Source organism: Vulpes vulpes, chromosome 14 (genome assembly GCF_048418805.1).
Source record: "Vulpes vulpes isolate BD-2025 chromosome 14, VulVul3, whole genome shotgun sequence".
In the NCBI taxonomy this organism is placed as follows: Eukaryota; Metazoa; Chordata; class Mammalia; order Carnivora; family Canidae; genus Vulpes; species Vulpes vulpes.
The window spans coordinates 107,558,296-107,581,240 of record NC_132793.1 but is presented as its reverse complement, the minus strand read 5'-3'; the positions used below and the strand labels follow the sequence as shown (position 1 = coordinate 107,581,240).

General features: G+C 53.8%; 1 protein-coding gene across 5 annotated transcripts in view; it reads right to left on the bottom strand.

The window, feature by feature from the left end:
• SORCS2 (sortilin related VPS10 domain containing receptor 2) overlaps positions 1 to 22,945 on the bottom strand; it is a 458,191-nt gene that overhangs the window by 181,701 nt on the left and 253,545 nt on the right. For all 5 annotated transcript variants that reach the window (XM_072737571.1, XM_025999725.2, XM_072737570.1 and 2 more), the window contains one exon: positions 913 to 1,012. In XM_072737571.1, the coding sequence (XP_072593672.1) occupies positions 913 to 1,012 (100 nt within the window). The remainder of the gene's footprint in view (positions 1 to 912; positions 1,013 to 22,945) is intronic.

Here is a 22,945-nt window from a genome sequence, read left to right as displayed (position 1 = left end):
TTCCCTCATTGCTCCCCAACTTCTCATTTCCAAAGGTGAGCACGCCTGCAGGGACGGCGCTGGCCCCTTCCCCGGTACCTGAGGACCCTCCTGACTCGGGACACACAGAGGATGTCACAGGCTCTGTGTCCCCTGGACCTTTCATTTAAGTCATCAGAGCCACTGTCAGTGCCGTGGGCCTACCTCATACCGAGGGAGCGCCAGGCTATGGGTTCCAATCTCCAACATCATGATTTGATTCTCTGTGCCAGACGAGGTTACCTCCCCTTTCCCGTGAGGCACCTGATCTGTCCAAGTAAGTCCCCTCTGGTGACACTGAGCTGCTTCTCCAGACACAGCCAAGCACACAAGTCCTCTCTACCCACCCCTGGTGCCTCCTCCAACCTTGTTCTGGGTCCGAGGTGGCTGGGAAGCCAGCACAAGTTTACACATGGGTGTTCCCCAGAACCGGGCAGGCAGAGGCAGCCCGGGAACAACAACTGTCCCGATGCCACAGCCAGGCAAAGAGCGGTCAGGAGACACACTCAGACCAAGAACACAGACAGTACAGCTCAACTGAAAAACTGAAGCCAAATCAAAACCAAATAAAAACACCTGCCAAAGACAGCACCTGCTCACAACTGCCTTCCATAGACCAAGCAGAGACCTTCCTCCACTCCGCAGCACCCACCGGCCCCGCTGCCTTGCCCTGGATGCTGTCTGCAGGGCTAGCAGAAGACAGACGCACCCGCACCAGCGCTCACGGCCTTCCACCGACAGCCCAGCTGGCCATCCTAACAGTCAGCAGGACAGATCACAGTGGAACCGGAAAGGGTGTCGTGGGAGAGGTGGTCATGTCACACACCCTGGCCAGGGGCCTGAGGCTGGAGCCCGGCCGTGCAGAGTGGGCAGCTGCCCCAGCATGCCACTTACCTTCCTCTTGTTCGTCGGGCAAATGTAGAAGTTGTCGATGACTGTGGTGACGCCAGGCTGGAGGGTGAGCTTGGTGTAGGACGTGCCAAAGTCCGAGGACCTGGGGGAACAGGACAACAGGTGTCAGCCAGGTGTCCCTCCCTCCAGGTGCAGGTTTACCCAGCCCACATGGCAGCCAGCAAGGGCTGCACACCAGTGTGGACATAGCACCCCATGACAAGCCCTGCCCAGGAGCGGCGTGCCCCAGGTGACAGGGAGGAGACGGGGCTCCCTCAGCGTGACCAAGTGCTCCAGGTCTGGAACTGCGCGTGGAGTCAGTGAATGCCAGCCAGTCTCCCCACGGGGTCCCCTCCTCCGTGGCCTTCCACAGCCCTCTGTCCTGTCCCTAAGTTTATCTTAGTCCACCGGCCACACGTGTGTCTGTTTATGAAGGGCCTCCCGTGTGCCAGGCACTCTGTCCTTCCATCTTTTCGACTCCTCGAAAACCCTTAAAGACTAGGTCACTATGTCTCTCTTGCAGGTGCCCCAAGGATGAGGAGGAGGCTCAGCGCAGGTAAGCTCCCGCCTGAAATCACTCTGCTAACCAGTGGCTGACTCAGGATGTCCGAGCTGGCCTGTGCCACTCACGGCTGGCATCCTGTCTGCTCCGCCGAATGATCCTGGGGGGTGGGAGGGATGCACTGCACCTTCCCCCCTGACCACACGGCAGGGGACAGCAGACAGGATGGAGCTCCGGGTGCTGCTGGAAGCCAGGCCCCTGGCCCTGTGTCTGCCAGTGAGTGCCACCACCGCTAGCTTCCCGCCAGGGCATGTGCTCCTCACTGTGGGCCCACATCCCTGTCTGTAGCATGAGGGGTGCAGGACAGGATATGGGGCTCTAAACCCCCAGTCTGTGCAGTGAGAGGGGGAGACAAATCAGTTGTCAGATAATTCCACATTGGTTGTTTGGAAGCAACCGATACATCGGGATGTGGGATTAATTCCACATTGAAGCTTAAAACCTCCGTGACCCTAAAGCCAATGCTCCTTATTATCACACCATCAAAATGTGCTGTGACTGCAGAGCAAGCCTGGCTGCAAGCCAGAGCCAGCCGGGTCCACCTGAACCCCAAACTGGAACATCCAGGACTTTCGGCTTCAGGGCTCTCCTTGAGCTGCCCCTTCTTCCGATATGGCAGGGAAGTCACCCACCAGGGGACAGGGCCTGTGGTGGAAGCCACTGCTACTGAGCTCCTGCCGTGCATGGCACCCTAGGGCCCAGGCCTCCCCGCAATCACCTCTGTCTCCTCCCAGCCAAGACCTGCTGGTGGGAGTGCAGCCCCAGGGCCTTGGGCGAGAATTTGTGGCATGTGCAAGGGGGAGGGGGGCGTCTGCTGGAACCCTGGCATCAGGCCCCACACCCCCTTCCCCCTCCAGGGGCTGCACGAGGCAGGTGTTTCTCAGGCTTGCCCAGTGCTGTCGGGACCCAGGGGCCACCTGGGACTGCTCATCATAAATGCCTGCACCATCGGCACGTGTCGGGTGCCTTCCACATCTTTAGTAGTCTCTGCACCAACAGACTCCCCCCCACCAGATCTTCAAGACAAACCGAAGCTCCAGGAAGATGTGCTGTGTTTACTGCCCTGGTGCCTAGTGGTCACCTGTCCACCTGTCCCCAGAGGCCAAGTCCCTCGCTGGCCTCAGGGCCCCAAGGGCCTTCCCAGACCAGGACAGAGGGCAAGTGCTGTCCCCTGACTCTCGGGGGTGTCTAGTAGGGGCCAGCCCCCTCCCCAGAGTGGGCCCTTGACTGCCCTTGGACTCCCCAGGGAAGCCCTGTTCCAGAAAACCAACAAGGGCTCCCGGAGGGGTGATTCAGGACACACTTATTCTCCAAACCCCAGAGAACTGATTTGCTTTGAGAAGGAGGGAGCCAGAGGCCCATTAGCAGAGGAGTGATCAGAGACCCGGGGAATTCGAGTCTCCACAGAAACCAACAGCTGTGTTTCCAAGTTTGATGCATGGAGCCTCTTGGCCTCTCTGCTGTCCCTACTGCCACCAGCAAGCTGAGTCTAAGACCTGCCCATGGACTCTACCTCCCAGATACCTTGTCATCCATCCCTGACACCCACCTACCTCAGCCTAGGTGCTTCCCCAGGATCCAGCCTCCCCTCCCCCCCAGCCCATCCCTCACCTTCCCTGACCAGGTCACAGGATCTGCTCACACCTGCCCACTGTCCAGGGCACCTGCTAGTGTGGGCCTGCAGGTGGAGCAGGTCTAGTGGGGCAAGGGAACGAAGGTGATAAATAAGAAAAATATAACAGCCTCAGGTGTGGTCAGGCCTGGGATGGAGCAGTCCACGGGATTGCTATCTAGAGAGTCAGAGAAGGCTCTTTGGACACCAAGATGTTTGGGCAGAGACAGCAAGGAAGGGAGTATGTGCCTGGCTGGGGCAAAGCCATTTGTACCTGGCTATGTAATATCCCCCCAGAATTTGTGTCCACTCAGAACCTGTGAGTGTGACCTTATTTGCAAACAGGGGCTTTGCAGATGTAATTAAGTGACAAGGACATCACACAGTACTGGGTGGGTCCTGATCCAATGACCAGATTCCTAAAAGGAGGGGATTCCAACCTAGGGACACCCAGACACACAGGGGGAGTGCCATGTGAAGGTTCCCACAGACAAGGGATGCCAAGGATTACGGGCCACAGCCAGAGGCTGAGGGCAGGCCCGGGACAGGTTCTCCCCAAGAGCCTCTAGAAGAAGCCAATCCTGCCAACATCCTCAGCCAGGAGAATATGTTTCCATTATTTCAGGCAGGCCAGTGAGTGGTCCTCTGTCACGGTGGCCCTAGGAAACTAACACAGCATTCCAGGTAGAGGGGAGAGCAGGTGCAAAGGCCCCGAGGACAGGCTAGCTCTCCCTCCTCCTCTTGGGACAGGTGAATGAGTCTGCCACTGCCACCGGTGACTGAGGCATCAGGAATGCCTCACCCCATAGGACAATGCAGATCCAGTTCCCCGGTTAGCCGTGAACCTCAGATTCCAGGCCTCTTGCCAGAGGCGGGGCCCTCAGCTCACTCACTCACTCTTTCATCCAGTATTTGTTTAGCTCCTCAAAGCCTCCAGCTCCACACTACAAGCAGGAATTCACATCTCTTCACTGGGTCAAGTTTGTTCGTGGCACACATGTTTACAGAATACCCACTGTGCACTGGTCCCTTCATCTCACCGTAAGCAGGACACATGCTGTCCTGCCCTTGGGGACACAGAGAAGAGCAGACAGGCGGTTCCAGGCAAGCAGTGATGCCAGTGGACACATCCAGAGAACCTTGGGAGACTCTCAGGGGGATGTGAAACCGACCGGGCCAGGGGCCTCCCTCAACCCCTCTTCCCCCAACTGTCCTCAGCTGCCCCCACCACCCGTCCAACCATTTACCTACCCTGCCAACTCTCCCTCCAGAATCATTCACATTCGGTCCCAACATGCCCCCCTCCCCACCCCTCTCCATTCCCCACCCATCCATGACGGGCCTCTGTGGGCCACAGGCTCAGAGGAGGGAGGGGGAGGCCAGTACAGGCCAGACGTGCTCCATCAAGAACCGGGGGACACCTGAGCCAGGTCTGCATATAGGGGACCAGGGCAGGGAACAGTATATTGGCGGCTGATGGGCCATAGTGGGCCATAAGGGAGGCAACAGGACCAGAGGCTGAGCAGGTGGGCCGGGACAGGATGTGAACGGTCCTCAAGCCATGGAAACATCTGGGCCCGCCTGTCACGGGAGGCTGGGGGGCACTATTTGTCCGTGTCGAGAAGCACCGTAGAAGCAAAATACATATTGATTTGAAAGAGAGTGGATAAAAGTGAATGTAAAATATTTCATTATAATTTTAATGTCGATATAAAATGTTGGATATACTGAGTTAAATAAAAATATATTATTAAGACCAATTTCACCTATTTCTTTTTTAGTTAATAGAGTTGATTTTTTAGAGTAGTTTTGGGTTCATAGCGAAAGTGTGAGGACGGTACAGAGATGCACCATGTACCCGCTGCCCCTACATGCCCATGACCTCCCTTATTCCCTCCTCCTCAGAGTGTACATTTGTCATGGCTGATGAGCCTACAGGGATGTGTCATCATCACCAAGTCCACAGCTGGCATGAGGTCACTCTTGGCGTTGTACAGCCCCTGTGGGGCTGTGGCCAGCACACCCGAGGCCAGCGGGCAGCGGAGGTCAGGGAACAGAACTTTGGCAGAAGGTGGCTCTTGGCCTGGCATGGATGCTGAAGGAGAAAGGCAGCAGGCGGGAAGGGACCCCAGAAAACATGCACAATGAGCCTCTTCCTGTTTTTACGCGGTCCCTTGGGTGTGTCTCAGGGTCCACACTTCTCTCCTATAAATGAGGATACCTGACACCCTAAATCCAGAATGATTTCATCTCCATCCTTAACTAATCACATCTGCAAAGACCTTATACCCCAAAAGGTCACATCTCGAGGTTCTGGGTAGACAAGGATTTAGGGGAGCCTATTTGGGCCCACTACAGGCTGCCGACCAGGCCTACACTCTATGCACCTGTGCTCCACGAGATCAGCTCTGACACCTTGCGTTCCTAGGTCTTGCTGGATCTCCCTACAGTCCGCTCTCCAGGGGAGATGTGGACTCCTGCACCTGGTCAGAGGTAGAGCAGGGAGGCAAAACCCAGTCCTGCCGTCCCCTCCCCTAGCTGTGCCCCTAGGAAGAGTTCCATGTGTGGCTAAGATTCAGGTGCACAGGCTTCGGAGTGAGGTTCCTTCAGAGAGTGGGAAGCAGGTGACAAGAACACGGGGAGACTGAGGTGCTATGCATGACCCTAGTGACAGGGACCCGTCCGTGTCTGACGGCTCCCCCATGCTGGCTGAGTAGCTGCTGGCCACCAGCTGCATACCTGCTGCCAGGAACTGGCTCCTGACACTCCGTGTATGAGAATGCCGATGGCCAAGGCCTGCAGTAAACAGCTGCTGACCTGCTCTGACCTGGTCACCTCGCAATGGGCCAGCCTGGCCCCTGCTGGATCCCCACCTCTGTGACTGCAGGACCCGGGTCTGTCTCTCGGTGGACCCCCAGGGTAGGTGGGGGATGAGAATGGAATCTATCACCGTGCATAAGTCCAGGGAAAGAGTCTGACTCGCCTGAGTGCTCAGCTGGTCAGTGGGGACAGGTCAGAACCCAGGACCTCAGACCAACCCTGAAACTCACCCTGCCTCCTCCTGAAGTCTGTCCAGATCATGCAGTGAGGACGACAGTCACCAGGATCATGCAAGAATCCACAGGCCAGGCACCCAGGTAGCACTCAACAAATGCTTATTTGGATTTCTATGGACGTGCTCTGGTGTCAGACCTGGAGGCTGTGTGACCTCAGGTGAGGAGCTTTCCCTCTCTGAACCATGGGAGTTTCCTGTCAAAAATGTGCGGATGGGGCGCTATCATATCTGAGCAGTGGCACCAGCACCCAGGGGCTCTAGCCCCACAGGCCCTTCCTAGCTGCCCCAGGGACCCCTAAGCCTCTCCATGCTAGGCCCTCACCCGGGGGGAGGTCCCTACCCAGCGCTCAGCACCCCTACCACCTCCAAGTGCTCCCTAAGTGCCTCAGGGAATGCAGACAGTGATTATTCCAATCTGCATTTATTCAAATTAAAAATAAAAAACCAGACTCTAAACCTGGGCACATAGAAACAGAGAAGGCAGGCACCGCTGGAAAGTCGCTCTCCACAAATCGGCTGCCTAATTGCTGAGTGTTTGTACATATTCGCTTTTTAAAAAATGATTTAATTGAGCCATTTTCATACTCTGTAATTATTTCATTGGCAGGGACATATGTTCAGCTCCCGCCCCTCCCTGCCATGCCGGATGAGCACCCACCGCCCCCCAGCCAACTCCCCCCGCTGGCTTGGAAACCCACCGCAGGTGTGAAAGGCAGCGCCCACCTGCACAGTCTGGAAGGGTCACAGCACCACCTCTGTGAGGTGCAGCTTCCTTATCTGTAAACGGGGCTGATGACACAGATGCCACACACCTGCGTGAGCTGAGAGCACAGGTGTGCTCGTGGTGATGGCAGGTGAATATCCAACATTTCTGCACCGCCCGCAGGGAGCTGTCACAGCCCTTCTATGTGGCCCTTTCTCTGGACACACCCGTGCGCTCCAACGAGGGTGGCACCATGTGGCAGGCGCTGGACACCCTGAATGCCCCCGTTAGCCACTGTCATGAGAATGCAGAGATCCTGTCCTCCCATCAAGTGGGATGTGCAGTGAAATGTGTGTTGTGCAGTGCTCAGTGTCAGGCGCTCTGGGGGTGCCAACCCAGAGCATCTCCCTTATAACGAAGAGTGTCCAGGGGTCAGGCCTTAAAGTCCCTGGAAATGCTGGAGGTGCACAGAGGGAAAGGCCACTCATGGCTGCTAGATGAAGTTGCTCTGATATAAAAACTTGCGGCACGTTGATCCCAGCAGCGGATGCTCTGGACTCCCCCTGTACATCAGTTCCCCCAATAAACCTACGTCTCAATTGCTGTCTCTGGGTCTTTTCTTCTTCTTCTTTTTTTTTTGTGTGTGTGTTGTTGCTGTTGTTAAAGATTTATTTACTTATTCATTAGAGACACAGAGAGAAAGGCAGAGACACGGGCAGAGGGAGAATCAGGCTTCCCGCAGGGAAACTGATGCAGGACTTGATCCCAGGACCCCAGGATCATGCCCTGAGCCGAAGGCAGACGCTCAACCACTGAGCCACACAGGTGCTCCTCCAGATCTTTGGCCTCAACAAACCACCACCCACCCTGGGCTGCGGCACAGCTGGCACGGCTGCATAGACGCTGAGGAGCAGTACTGGCTCTGCACCTGACAGTTTGCAGGGAATCTTGAGGAGAGCCCTGTAAGCCAGTCCACAGGGTCAGAATTACCATCTGCACTTGATACACAGAGAAACTGAGGCCCGGCTAGGAAAGGAACTTGTCCAGAGCTGTACGGGGATCTGGGCGCCCACCATGGGCTCTCCCCGCAGACAAGGTGACGGGTTAGAGGCACGAGCCGGCAGCAGCTCTGAGCTTTGGTGGGATTCCAGCCGTGCACAGTGTCTATGACGTGCGATGAGGAGGAACGGACGCTGAGCCGCCTTCACACAGGGGCCGTTCTGGTTCTCAGGCACTGACGACTCATGGGACCCACGACTGGGGGTGCCTCCTGCCCTGTCTGTGAATACGCCGACTCAGGATTGGCAGGAGAGAAGGGGGGCAGCACTGTCCCCGGGGTGCAGAGGGTGGTGGGGAGGGGAGGCACCTGGTGAGTCCGCCACAGCTGTTGGGCAGGATCCAAAGAGTGGGCCCCTCTGAGTGAGAGGGGAGGGGGCAGTTAGTGAAACCACATGCTTATCACACACTGGATGCCATGCCTGACAGACACACAGACTCGTTGACACAGGAAAACCATGTCCAAACAGGAGCATACCTTCCCATTTTACAGATGAGGAGACCGAGGCTCAGGGAGTACGGAGTGCCTTCTTGGTACTCAATGACACGGCAACTACAGAACCCAGGCTGTCCCTAAGCGCTGCAGCGATGTCCGTGGAGGTGTTCACGTGGTGCAGCACCCCACCACCACGCGGCTGGACTTTCTGCCTCCATTTCCCTGGCAGAGCCTGGAGGGTGGCACCCGCTAATGGTCAGCCCTTGGGTGTGGACCGCAGCCCGTCCCAGTCAGGGGTCTGAGCCACTATCATCTCTGGCTTTCACAGCACTTTCACCTCAAGCCCATTTGACATCCACCTGGCTGTGTTCCCAGCAGGCCTGGAGGGCTGGTGTCCCTATGGCCACATGGTGCCAGATCACACACCCCCACCCCGAGCCTGTCCCACAGGCCCAGTCTCCCAGCCAGCCCTTCCACATGTGGGTCCCAGCCGCCCTGCCCTGGGATTGCTGAGCCTCTGCACCCACAGGTGTCAGGCGGCGTGATGCTCGCTGGCAGATCTCTCCAGAATGAAGTTGGGCCAGGCAAGGTTGCAGAACTGCCCCAGTCTCTCTGGCAGCAGCTCTCCCAACACCGTAGGGATGGGAGTCGGGGTGTGGCCTGGGAGCAGATTACCCTGCAAGACAACTTGCACGCTTCGGCTCAAGTTGGCTCCTGGCCACCTGGATTCATCACTCCATAATGACGATCACATCCTTCCCAATGAATCCCTGTGTTACCCTTAGAAATACCTGATATAAGTGAATGCTCTCAGGGGCACCTGGGGGGCTCAGTGGGTGACGCATCTGCCTTCCGCTCAGGTCATGATTTTGGGGTCCTGGGATCGAGGACCATGTTGGGCTCCCTGCTCAGTGGGGAGTTGGCTTCTTCCTCTCCCTCTGCCCCTCCCCTCGTGCTCGCTCTCTCTCTCTCAAATAAATAAATAAAATCTTAAAAAACAATAAGTGAATGTTCACCGTTTGAGAGGTCCTTTCAACCAACATTTCCTGAGCACCTGTTCCACGCAGTCTCTGTGCTAGGCTCAGCATGCAGATGAGGATGGGCAGGGACTGCAGCTGGTGGTGCCTGCTGGTCTGTACTAGTTGCTCAGATCTTGGAATGATTCCACACCAGTTAGTATCCCTCCCCTCGACTCCAGGAGCAGCCCCCTGCCGCCCGGGCCCCTCCTCTTGCATGCCAACCCTCTCAAGACCTCTTCACAGACCAACAGCAAAGGGGTTAATCCCTACTCCTCTGGGGGCAGAGGCCTCCAGGATCCTGTTCTGGGCTGTGCCCATGTCCACTCTGAGTGAACGATGCCCCTGCCACATCTTTGTGGAGCAGGACAGGGTGCTGCCTTTGAGGGCACAAACCCAGCATATGGGGCTGAAGGACCACAGAGATGCAGCCCAAAGATGAGCTTCTGGGGCCTAGAGCAACTTCTATGAGATCTCAGAGTCTGGCATGCTAGGGGCTCCCATGGAGCCCAGAGAAGGTGCTAGAAGCCTGCACAGAGCTCTGGAAGGTAGGTGGATATGCTCTCAGGGAAGCCTGGAGAAGTGCGTAAGGGTGCCTGGGGGGTCTGGGAGGCCTCACAGAGAATCAAGGGGTAGGGGGATGGGCACTGAAAGGGGAAGGAAGAGGAACAGGGTATTGGGCTACAGAGAGCAGGTGTTTCAGGAAGAGCCCCCTGGCCATCAGTCCTGAGTGCTGGTCAGGGGAGCTGGGTACTCGGTGCAGCAGCACAGAAGGAATACAGGCCTAAGGTCCAGGCCTCAGACAGCGGTGTCCCGAGGAGACAAAGTAACACAAGGCAGCCTCAGTCACAGCCGGGCAGCTCATGCCCCCAGGTGAAGACACGTGGTGGCTCCCCTCCTCTACTCTTCTTCCACCAGCCACTCAGGGCAAACAAGGAAACTGAGAGTCGAACAGGTGGTCATTTGCTCATTTGCCCATCAAGGACAAAGCTGGCTCAATGTGACTCCAGGTCAACTACCTGTGCACCTTCTACTGGCTTCCAGCTCTGGGAAACCAAGGGGACATGGGACACCATGGCTCTGGCTGGTTTTATTTCTGGAGGTTTTAACATGGCACAAGGTAGGACCTTTGTAGCAGCTCTCTTCCCAACTGGGGAGGGTGGGGGAGTCTTTAGAACTGGTTTATAACCATTGGGACTAAAGGAGACCTGTGTCCCTAGAAGTGCCCCACAGGAAGGGCTCACCTGGCAGGGGCAGGGCTGCCTGCTGCTCACCTTGGCATACAAGGCCCTGTCAACCTCCCATAGATGTTCTTGCTTTTACAACCGCTCAGCAAGCCCTCAGCTGGGCCCACTTCCAGAGGCCAAGGCAGGTGGCCAAGCCACCCTTAGCCCAGGCTGCAGGCTGGGAGCAGGGCGGGGCCATTAGCAGCAGCAGGTGTAGGAAGGGGAAGTGCCAATCGCCCCAGAGGCTGCAGGCGACAGGCCACTGCCATAACTAATGATACTAGATGTGGCTCCCTGAGAAGCGACCCGGGGACCAGACAGGACATTGCTGTGTCTTCTAGGTTAATTGAGGAACTTGTATCTGATGGGGGAACTGGAGGGGCCTGGCTGGGTTTATGCCTGGGCGGGTTCATATGCCCACCATCTCTGATGCTCCTGACACAGTGAGAGTGTGGAGGGTTGGGGGAGGCGGCGTGGGGCACTCTAGATTTTTGTTGGGAATGACACACAAGCACCTCCTAGGAACAGGACAGGATAGTCGCTGGCCAGGACCAGGCCCTGCCCACGGCTGACCTCTGTCTGCCAGGGCCCAGGGTGAAGCACAGGGGTGCATACAATCTCCAATTTGGGAGAATGCCAAGCCTCTCTGAAGCTCAGAAATGTCATTTCAAATAGAAAACATCCAAATAGAAAAAAGACAAATAATAACATGAAAAGACTTGCTGCAGACCAGATAATGCGGCTCTGAAAAGCTGTCCAACCCGGCAGCTGCCTCATCTTGGAGGAAGATCGGCAGGGCCTGGGAGAGCAGGCCCCTGAGAGGTGGGGTGGGTGGGGTTGTGAGCTGCAAAGTCAGTGGGTCTGGGCATGGCTCTGGGGGCTGCGCCAGCTTAGGCTACCTAGGAAAATTCCAGAAGTTTACCAATCCACTTACAATGAAATTTCCTTCTTGATATGCCAACTCATCCTCCACTCTTCTTGGAATCATTTAAAGATAATTGGAGGAAAATAACAGGAAGTGTCTACAACAGTAGCAAGAAAAGAAGCTTCTGCTTCAGCCATCGACTGGGCCCCACCATCCTCTACACTCGTCCGTCCAGCCTTTGTCCAAATGTGATCACATTCATAGGGCGGCAGTGACAGCCTGTACACAAAATCCCATTCTGCATTTACGATGGTCGGCATTTCCTGTCGGCTGTGTGACATTCCATCCAGGCCACGTGGCATTGCTGATGGGCCATTCGTTAGGCTGAACTATGTCAGGCATTTCTACAAACACTGGGTGCCTCTTACGCGCTATGCGCTTTGGAAATTCATTTTTTCCCATATATTGCTATTCAGAGCCCCTCTGCCCGTCATAAACAACATCTTCATTATTTCAACACATCCTGGATTATTCCCTGGAGTGATGTCCCAGGAGCGGGGCTCTTCTGTGAAGCGCTAAGCGTTTGTGTGCTGTTTAAAAAAAAATGTGTTTTTAGATCTGAGAAAATCTTACAATTTGATATCTTAAAAACGAGGGTCCTCATTTATTCTTGAGGGGGTCCTGGCACAAAATGATAACACTTTTATATGCCAATTTGTCAGATTAGAGAATCTGACGCTCTAAATTGATTTTCTGAATGACTCTTGACTACATTTGGTTCCTGCCAAAGGCAGCCCAAATGATAGATTAAGCTTTTTAAAGAAGAATAAGTGCACAGAGGCATTAGCAGACAAGATCCAGGCAATCTGGAAGGGAATTCTATTTTTAAATGTTACAAGGAATATTTTAATACAAAGTACAGAAACGGGGTAAGAAATAAGACACAACACAACTATCTCGGTAAATATCAAATAACTTTTTAAGTCATGAAAGTGGGGATATCTGATTGAAAAAAAAATTTTTTTTATGGCAAAAAGTTCCTGGAATATAAACAAAGGCTGATTCAATGACACAATGGAATAGTTAAGCTGAAAGCCTACCGATTTCCGTTCCCAAACTGTGTCCCTAAAGACATGGCCTCTGAGCTGAAGTTAAGAGATCCGACCTTTCCTGGTTTTGGACCTTGGACGATCTCTGAGAGTTCGTATCTCTGAGACCTAATTTGTCTGTGATATCAGGTGACAATAACAGGACTGGTGACAATAGCACAACATTGTTATTCCCCCAGATGTCATACTAACCAAGTGCTGAGCACGATGTACTAAACCCTTGATCCCCCCAACATGTAGCATGTACCATGTTTCCAGAGCAGGAGACTGAGGCGCAGGGCAGTAAATGTGTGGACGGTGTGGGAGCTGAGCGTGGCAGGGGCAGCCTGGCCTCCAGCCTGGGTGGTAGCTCTGCCCCATGGCATGCGGTCCCCACTGCTTGCCAGCAGCCACTCCCCAGACAGGACAAGGTGAGGGGAGAGCCGTCTTCAACCTGCACCCACAACTCCGGCAGTGGGTCAGGGTTCAGAGGGAGCCGGGACCACCCAGAGAAGATCAAGTCTTCCTGGGAATCAAGAATTTTCCATCTCTGTGTCCCTCTACTAGGTTCCTCTTCTCTCAAATCATGCAACTGCCCTGTGAACCACCCCAGGGGGTCCCCAACACCTTTGGAATAAATGCAGAGTCCCCAACAACAGTGGGCCAATGGGCAGGCCCAGGAGAGCACACAGGGAGGGATGTGGTCGTCCACCCTTCTGCACAGGAGGAGCCTGGGAAGGTGGAGATGACAGGAGGCACATGGCCTGCTGGGAGACCCCCTCAGCCCGCCACGCCACCTCTGCTCCTCTTCTGCACGCCCACCGCTCCCTGGGACACCTGTTCCACCGCGAGGGACCCCCCTGAGAGCCCCTCAAGGGCCGGGACTGTGTCGGACCAGCTCTCTGGCCAGCCCCAAGCTTGAGCCCCAGACGGAGCAGGGACCAGGGAAGGCCGCCGTAAGAGCGCACAAATGTCCACCTGCCCGACCTCACCCAGAGCCTGCCGCAGCCCTGCGTGAGCTCTCAGCCCCAGACCCCACTGTGAGAGCCACACAGGGCAGATTCCTTCAGGCCTCCTCCACACCCCTTCTGTGAACAGGACACAGGCCCAGAGAAGGGCAGCCACGGGCTCAAAGTCACACAGCAGCTGAGTGGCCCAGGGTATGACCTTGACTGAGGTCTCCCGGCTCCGAGCAGAGCTCCTGAGTCCAGGAGACTCCGGGCAGTCCTAGGTGGGCAGCTGGAGGGCAGAGGTCACAATCCCTGCTCACTCCAGCCCACCGTCAAGGAGGTGAAACAACCAAGTTCCTCAAGCCAAGCCAATGCCAAAGACATCTTTGAAATCCATCAGGTGAACGTTTCTGGAGACTGAAGACAAACAATGGGTAAAGGCTCCTGTCTACACGGAGCAGAGGCCATGTGCAGCGGCGGCGGCGGCGGCAGCATCTGCCTGCAGCCTGTGGGGAACCAGCAGGACAGAGAGCCACGTACCCTCCTCTCAGCAGACAGAGGAGGCAGCTCCAGGGCCACCTGGTCAACCTCGTCCAGCCGCTGCCCTAGGCACCCAGGGAAGTGTGCGCTGGGGGCTGTGGCTCTCCCAGGGTGCACAGAGGACCCTGAAGAGTTGTCGGACCCCCTCCAGAGCCCTTCCTGGGCCCAGCAAGGGCCACAACTTCTCCCAGCCAGTCTCCTACAAGAGACACCCATGTGCTTAAAGCATTACTCCAAAGACAGTGGCCTGCAGCCATGGCCCATGTCACCCTCAGGTGGAGGGGCCTGTGTGACCTTGAGCTGGTGACTCAATTTATTGACCACATGTGTCCCTTCTGTACAATGGGGATATGCCTTCCATCGACGGTCATCACAAGAGTTAAATGAAATGATAGCCATGAACCTCCCAGCACAGTGGCTGGCCCAGAATACAGCAAGTACCTCCCTCCCCATCCTCCTCCTCCTTCTCCTCCTCCTCCTTCTCCTCCTCCTTCTCCTCCTCCTCCTCCTCCTGAAAACACAAAGTGTTGGTGACTGTGCAGTAAGAGGTCAGCTCAGAAGGTCTGGCTTGTCTGAACTCTGCACGCTCCAAAGAAAGGCTAAGCCCCAGATTGGCATCTGGAAGGTCACCTCTAAGCCCTTGGCAGGTCCCACCTGGTAAGAGCGCCTCTGCTCCCTGTGCCCCCAGCCAGCCAGCCAGTCCATGCAGACGATGTGATTCCTGGTAGGGGTCTTGGGTCAGCTGGGATCACTCTACTTCCGGAGGGGCAGGAGACAAAGTCAGCCACAGGGGACACATGACCAACAACCTCAACAAAAACCCTGGACACTAAGGCTCAGGTGAGCTGCCCTGGTTGGTGGTACCCATATGTGTTGTCATGTGTCATTGCCTGAAGAGTAAAGCACTGTCCCCATGGCCTACGAAATGCCGCCTGGGTGTGCAGTCCGCCCTGGGCCTTTGTACATGCTGTTCCCCTTCCCAGACACACACAGCAATGGACTCCCTGCTGTGTTCCAGGCCTTGTTCAACTGTCCCTGAGGACAGCATCCCGGGCCACTTTCCCATAGCTCTGCCCTGTTGCCTGCTTGACTTTTATCCATAGCACACATTGCTACCTGACGTTATACACGAGCTTTGTTAATTCACTTCCTGTCTAGAGCACCAGCTCCTGGGAGCAGAGTACTGGTGTCTGGTTACCCTCCCCCCTGAGAAGCTACTCATCCCTGTCCTGAAGACCCCACTGCTGAGGATCTCCTGTAGTTTTGTGGTAAGTGTGAGCCAGGGTCATGTTTCATCCTCCCCAAGGGATGCCTGCCTGGGCCTGCCCCCTCCCCCACTCACCCCTGCTGAAAGTCCTCCTCCCCCGACGCCCTGTGCATTAACCTGAGTCCCACTAGTCAAGAGCCCATGGTGCAGCCCAGCTTGGGCTGCCCCGAGCCCCTGCAGCACCATGGAAGCTGCAAGGCATGACCCTCACCTCCACATCCCCAGCTCCCAGCCTGAGCAGTCGGTGGAAGTTTGCTGAAGTGGTGAATGATGCCCAATTTCCATAATGGTGCAAACAACAGTAGAAGTGTGGCGAGGAGCAGCCCGCACCGTCCCTCCCTTGCCGATGTGGTCTCTTCACACGGGCCCCATCACTCCGCCTCCTCCCACGGGCACCCCATCGTCACTGCTCTTCAGGCAAGAAAACCAAAACAGGTGGAAATCGGCAGAACATATCTCTCCCAATTCTTAAGATTCCCAGAGAGTTCAACAGCAACAAGATGCCTTTAAGCACGAGAATTATGAGTCTGGCCCTTCTCAGAGAAGATGCATCATTCAGCAAGCACGCGGGACTGACCGTTGTGACCACAGGTCCAAGGAGCTAGGAGAGGCAGGGAGGGGGTACTGGGTCAGGCACTGGGTCAGGGTGCCTCCTCGGGAGCATGTGAGGGTGTCTGGGGGCCGGGGACTCTCACCCCACAGGCAGGACCCATCACAGTGTCAGATGGACAATGTGCCTGTCCCTGCCTGGAACCAGCGCCAGGACATTTGGCTACACTGCAAGTGGATTCTTAACCTCCAGGCCACAGGAAGGGGGACTGTGACCCCTTGTGCATACATCACTCCTAGAATCCAGCCGAAGCCATGGTCCCCCTTCTGGGGGTGTTTCTGCCAGCGGTGCCATCTCAGCGAGCTGGGGCAGGGGGGCTCCTGCCAGACACTGCCAGGAAGTGGTGGCTGGAATCCCCACGCATCCAGCAAAAACATTTTTAGAAGTCAGGCAATTTGCATCTGTATTACAGGCCCCACTTCTCCAAGTGCTCTCACACTGAGAACCCGGGGTCCCATTGCAGACCCCAGGAAGCCAAGGTCCAGAGAGGTTCAGTGACTTGCTCAGAATCCCACAGCAAATAAGTGAGGAGGCAAGTGGACCCACTTGCCCAGGACCCACCTGTAACCCACGACCTCGCCCCACCCACCTGCAGAGAAAGCAGGTTCTGGTCCTCAGATGATCTGCTTGGTCCAGGAACGGTGCCACAGGCTCTCCCCACACCCTCTCACCTCACCCGCAGCCCACAGGGGGGCCCAAGAATCCACGAAGGAAAAGGAAGAATTTGAGGCTCTGGCACATGAAGTGGCTCAGCCGAGGCCCACGGCCACTGAGGGGCAGTGCCTACAGAACAGGTTCTAATATTGGAAGAAAAGCTCCCCCCGAGCTGGGGTTCTGTCCTTACAGAGATGTGGGGTCCAGTGGGGCCCCCAGGAAAGCCACACCTGTGTGAGGGCCCATCAGTAGGGGAAGGAGCCTACTCCTCCATGGGAGGGGGTCTGGGAGGGGCAGGGGTAGGAGGAGGGGATGTCTTTCCTGCCCTTGGAAAGCTAGGGGGCAAGTAGGAGGTGTCGGTATAGATGGAGTCTGGGGGAGCTGAGTTCTGGGAGTGGGGGCGATCCTGTGGGTCCTCCCTATAGACCAGTGAGTGGTGCCTCATGGTATTCTGGGCTTGTTTCTGGTTGACACTCCCCATCTGCTTCCCTCTGACCATCCAACCCTTCTTCCATCCACCACCTGCCTGGCTGGCCATCCATCCATCCATCCTTCCATCCATCCATTCATCCATCCTTCCTTCTTTCCTTCCATCCATCCAACTCACATGTTCTTGGGCACCTGCTGCGTGCCCGGCCCTGGGCTGGGCTCTGAGAGGGGGTACATGGAGAGGCTTTGTGGAGGCTCCACCACCAGGAGCCTAGGAGATGTTTGATGAATGACTGACTGAGCCTTTAAAATGCTCTCCCAGTAACCGTGCTGCCTGTTTATACCATCATTATGTCTCCTGGATCCCAGGGCCCATTACTGGGTTGATTCCAGCATGTGACTCAACTTCTATTTTAAGAACACCAGGATGTCATTGTGCTGTTCTTCACAGGAAGCGTGCAAATGAATCCGCCATGCCCACAGTGCTGCCCACACGGGAGGACACTGTGTATCTTCAACAACAACACACCACCTTGCAAGGACCTGCCAGAGATGGATGTGCACGATTCAGGCCCCAGGGTGATGTCAGTTCTGTTTCCTTCCCCATGGAGGAGAGTCTTTTCCTGAGGACAGATTCTTAGCTGGAAGAGGGCCAGGCCCAAGCCTGTCTGAATTTCCTGCGTCTGAGCATCTGGGGGAGCGGCAGACAGCTGATGCTAGAATTCCAGACGAGATGAAGGAGAAGTCCTCAATTTTTTAGCAACGTGAAGAAACGGGCTGTTCCGGGTGCTGCTCAGCCCCCAGCGGCCTCGGCGGGCGTCCCCAACCAGTGTCTGCAGACCCTGGCACCCAGGTCCAGCTCCCTGTCTCTCTCTGTGTTGGATCTCTGGCCTCTTGATGCACCTCCAATTCTGTCTCTGTCTCTCTCTGTGTTGGTATCTGTGTGCATTCTTTCTCCATCTCTCTATGTCTCTGAGAGTTCTTCCACGGGACAGCTCTGTCCTTGTGTCTCTGGATCTGTCTGTCTCTCTCTCTCCACATGTCTCTGGTTTTCTGTGTGAGCCATTCTCTCCTTCATTCACTCCTTCTACCTTTCCCGCTCCCTTTCTCCCGAGGTCATCTCCAGAGTACACGTCCCATGATGGAAAGATCTAGGACAATGTGTGGTCCTCTCTCCAGGGCCACCAGGAAAGCAGGACACTGGTTCTGGCTTCACCCCTTCCTGGGGGGTAACCAGATGCCAGGGCTCCTGACTCCAGAGAGCTGATGCTATAGGGAGACAATCAGATGATAAATAAGCAGGACAAATGTATAGCATCAGGTCATGCTATGAATCACAGAATAAGGGGCTGCTACTTCAGAGGGGCACAGGATGCCCTCCCAATGACATGACATTTGAACAGGGACTTGAATGCATTGAGGAGTTGGTCCATGTGGGTGTCTGGAAAAGAGAACAGCATGTGCAAAGGCCCTGTGGTAGGACGCTGAAGCTGCCTTTCCTGGGCAGGATACTTATTGAACAGGACACAGCTCCTCCCTGGTTTCCTTGCTTAAGGCCACTGGCTTCCAGGGGCCTGGAATTGGACTGTGTCATGAAGTAAGGGCGCTTCAGATTTCAACCTCTGGTCTTGCCAACTTAGTGACGGACAGGGCTGGGGCCCTCCTGGGGGAAGTCAGAAGGAGGACATCACACACACACACATACACACACACACACACACAAGTTGTGGACAGCTAGGGAGGGCAGGGACACCTGTCCTGTCTGGGGGCCTCAAGCTGGACTCTCCCAGACAGAGCTCCAGAACATTCAGTAGGGACGGCCTTGGCCTCCTTCCATTGGCTCAGGCTCCCCTGTCATTCCCACACTACAGCGGGCTCTTGCAGCCCCAGGGGAATAGAAGCCTCTTTGTCCACATCAGCTTCAGTCAGGGGCCGTGGACATGGCAAGGCCACTCGACAATCCGGCCGCTGGTTGAAGCCCCACATTGCAAGACATCTGTGCACTTTCTTCAAACATCGCATCCATGCTAATAAGGCAAATAAACACAGCATTTAAAGATCAGAGGCAGGGCAGCTACAGCCTATTAAATTAAATTCACCGTCAAGGGTAAAAGAGAAGATAAACTGGGATTATTCCAGTCATGGCAATTAAAAAAGAAAGAAAGAAAAAAAAAAAAAAGGAATGTTTAGAGAGAGAGATGTAATTTCTCAGTCCCCGAAGCAGTGACAGCAGCTGCCACACCAGAGGTGGTGGTTTGGAAAGGCACCTCGGCTCCCTCCTCGCCCAGGCAGCTCCCTCCTGAGTCTGCCCCTGAACCCCAGATCCTGGCACACACCCCATCAGGCAAGGAGGTGGAATCTCATAGAACTACCTCTCTCCCTCTCTCTCTCTCTCTCTCTCTCGTATATTTTTTTATTGGAGTTCTATTTGCCAACATATAGCATAACACCTGGTGCTCATCCTGTCAAGAGCCCCCCTCAGTGCCCACCTCTCGAGCCCAGTGAGGCCACTGCCAGGAGGTGGGAGGTGAGCATGGCCTCCTTGGCCTCCCGCCTCCCTCGCCCTGCAGAGCCCTTTCTTTCTGGTGGCTTATCCCAGGCCTTTCGGAGCTTCGCTCTCCCCACCTGGGCAGTGGGAATGACAGGAATGCCCTCTGTGTCTGCCTCAAGGTCCTCCTCTTGATGTGATGAGAATAGACTTGAAAATATATTCCCTGCCCTGACAGCCATTCTCATTTCCCTCAAACCTGTTCCCTGTTTCCGCTCTGCTCTGAGCCATGGGAGCCCGACCCCACAGGCCCCCTGACCCAGGCCATCACATGTCCCAGTGGGCTCTGCGGGGGCAAGCTCTGTGGGGGCTGCAGGAGGGAGGGAGGGAGACACTGGGGTATTTCTCCTTTGTTTCCTGTCTCCAGCAGAGTCTGTGCCTCTTCCCTCCAGCTCCTGCCCAGCAGGCTCACCCCGATTCTGGCTCCTGCTGGGAGCCTGGATCCTGAACTGCAGGAAAGCCACCATCTCCCTTTGTCCCTCTGCTCTAGAAGTGGCAGCAAGTCCCTGAATTCCTGGGGCAGCCCATCGGCCTCACCTGTCTCTGTGTGCTTCAAGCAGAACTGAAGTCCTGCTTGGGCTTTGACAGAGGTGGCCTCCAAAGAAATTAACAGTGACCCACAAGGTGCTATTGTATGGGTTCAGTGTGCCATCACAGTCCCCGTGTCCTTCCCTGTCCTGCTCACAGCACGACATGCACTGTGCATGCAATGCTCTTCCCCAGGACACAGCTTCCTGATGATTCACTTCTTGCCAGCCCAAAGGATGTTAGCCCTTTCTTCCTTTCCAATTTTGTTTTCTTTCTACAATGTTCTCTATTCTTTTTTTTTTTTAAATCATTCCTCTGGGCCTCTCCTTAGAGCTCAGATGCACAGTGCTGCCAATTTTTTGTCCATGCAATGAAAGTCGCTTTGTTGTTTTGTTTCTGATTATATGAATCATATTTGTGCACTGTAGAAACCTGAGTGATACATACGTATAGAACAGAAGAAGTGTAAATGGAGTGAAATTCCATCACCCACGACTATGGCAGGAGAGTAAGTGAGGGGACCGGTGACCACCCTTATGCTCCCCTCTCTCCTGTTCCCCATGACCTTCCTGCAAGTTTTGTAAAATTCAATCACCCCCAACCCCATCCACAAAACTTCCCTCCATCCACACCCAGACAACAAAACCCAACCAAACATCCCAGGGAGAACTCCTCAGATCCTTCTCTGAGCTCCCATACTTGCACACACAAACACAGACCTCTGTGCGGCAGGCTTGTTTTGCTGTTGGTAGGTTTTGTTTCACATTAAGCAAGATAACATTATCACCTACCCTCTATCTTGCTTTTCTTGCTTACTATAATGTATCTCAATTAAGTGGAAGTATAAAGGAACATACCTCAACATAACAAAGGCCATATATGACAAGCCCACAGCTGACACCATTCTCCATGGTGAAATGCCGAAAGCTTTTTCTCTGAGATCAGAAATAAAACGAGGATACCCAGTCTCGACACTTTTATTTGACTTTAGTATTAGAAATTTTAGCCAGAGCAATTAGGCAAGATAAAGAAATAAATGGCATCCAAATCAAAAAAAAGGGGGGGGGGCATCCAAGTCAGGAAAGAAAAAATAAATCTTTGATTCTCTGCAGATGACATTATATTATACATAGAAAACCCTAAAGACTGAATTTAAAAAAAAGTTAAAACCAATAAAAGAATTTAGTGAAGTTGCAGGGTACAAAATCCATACCCAAAAATCTGTTGCATTTCTATTACTAATAATAAACTATCAGAGAAATTAAGAAAATATTCTCATTAACAATTGTGTCCAAAAGAATAAAACGCTTCAGAATAAATTAAACCAAGGTGGTGTAAAGACCTGCTTATTAAGATGTTAATAAAAGAAGTTGAGGAAGGCACAAATAAATGGAAAGATATACCATGCTCATGGATTGGAAGAATTAATATTATTCAAATGTCCATACCCCCCAAAGCAATCTACAGGTTTAATGCAATGCCTACCAAAATTTCAATGACACTAAAAAGTACATATATATAGCAAACAATCTAAAAATTTGTGTGGAACAAAAGACCCCAAATAGCCAAAGCAAACTTAAGAAAGAAGAACAAGGGATCCCTGGGTGGCTCAGCGGTTTGGCGCCTGCCTTTGGCCCGGGGCACGATCCTGGAGACCCGGGATCGAATCCCACATCGGGCTCCCTGCATGGAGCCTGCTTCTCCCTCTGCCTGTGTCTCTGCCTCTCTCTCTCTATGTGTGACTATCATAAATAAATAAAAAAATTAAAAAAAAAATAAAAAAAAAAGAAAGAAGAACAAAGCTACAGGAATCACGCCTCCTGATTTCAAACTATATTACAAAGCTACAGTAATTAAAACAATATGGGGGGGGGGGTTCCTGGGTGGCTCAGTCAGTAGAGTATCTGCCTTCAAGCTCAGGTCATGATCCCAGAGTCCTGGGATTGAGCCCTGCATCAGGCTCTCTACTCAGTGAGGATCCTGCTTCTCTCTCTCCCTCTGCCATTCCTCCTGCTTGTGCTCTGTCTTGTGTGTGTGTGTGTGTGTGTGTGTGTGTGTGTGTGTGTGTGTGTCAAATAAATAAGATCTTAAAAAAAAACAAAAAATTAAAACAATATGGTAACAGCATAAAAACAGACATACAAATCAATGGGACAGAATAGAGAGCCTAGAAATAAACCCGTGTATATATGGCCAGTTAATTGCAACAAAGGAGCCAAGAATATGCACTGGGGAAAGGTGAGTCTCCTCAATAAATAGTGTTGGGAAAACTGGACAGCCACACACACAAAATACACAAAATTATGGAACTGGACCACTCACTATCTTATATCACACACACAAACTAACTCAAAATAGATTAAAGACTGAACATAAAACCCGATGTTATAAAACTCCCAGAAGAAAACATAGTCATTAATGTCCTTGATATAGTTCTTGGTGATGACTTTTTGAATTTGACACCAAAAGTAAAAGCAACAGAAGAAAAAAATCAACAAGTAGGACTTTATCAAACTAAAAAGCTTCTGCACATCAAAGGATGCCATCACCAAGGGGAAAAGGCAACCTATGGAATGATTTATTTTTTTTATTTTTTTTATTTTTTTTAAATTTTTTTTAAAGATTTAATTTATTTATTCATGGGAGACACAGAGACGCAGGCAGAGGGAGAAGCAGGCTCCATGCAGGGAGCTCGACGTGGGACTCGACCCCGGATACCAGGATCAGGCCCTGGGCTGAAGGCGGCGCTAAACCGCTGAGCCACCAGGGCTGCCCCTGATTTATTTTTTTAAAGATTTTATTTATTTATTCATGAGAGACAGAGAGAGAGAGAGAGAGAGAGAGAGAGAGAAGCAGAGACACAGGCAGAGGGAGAAGCAGGCTCCACACAG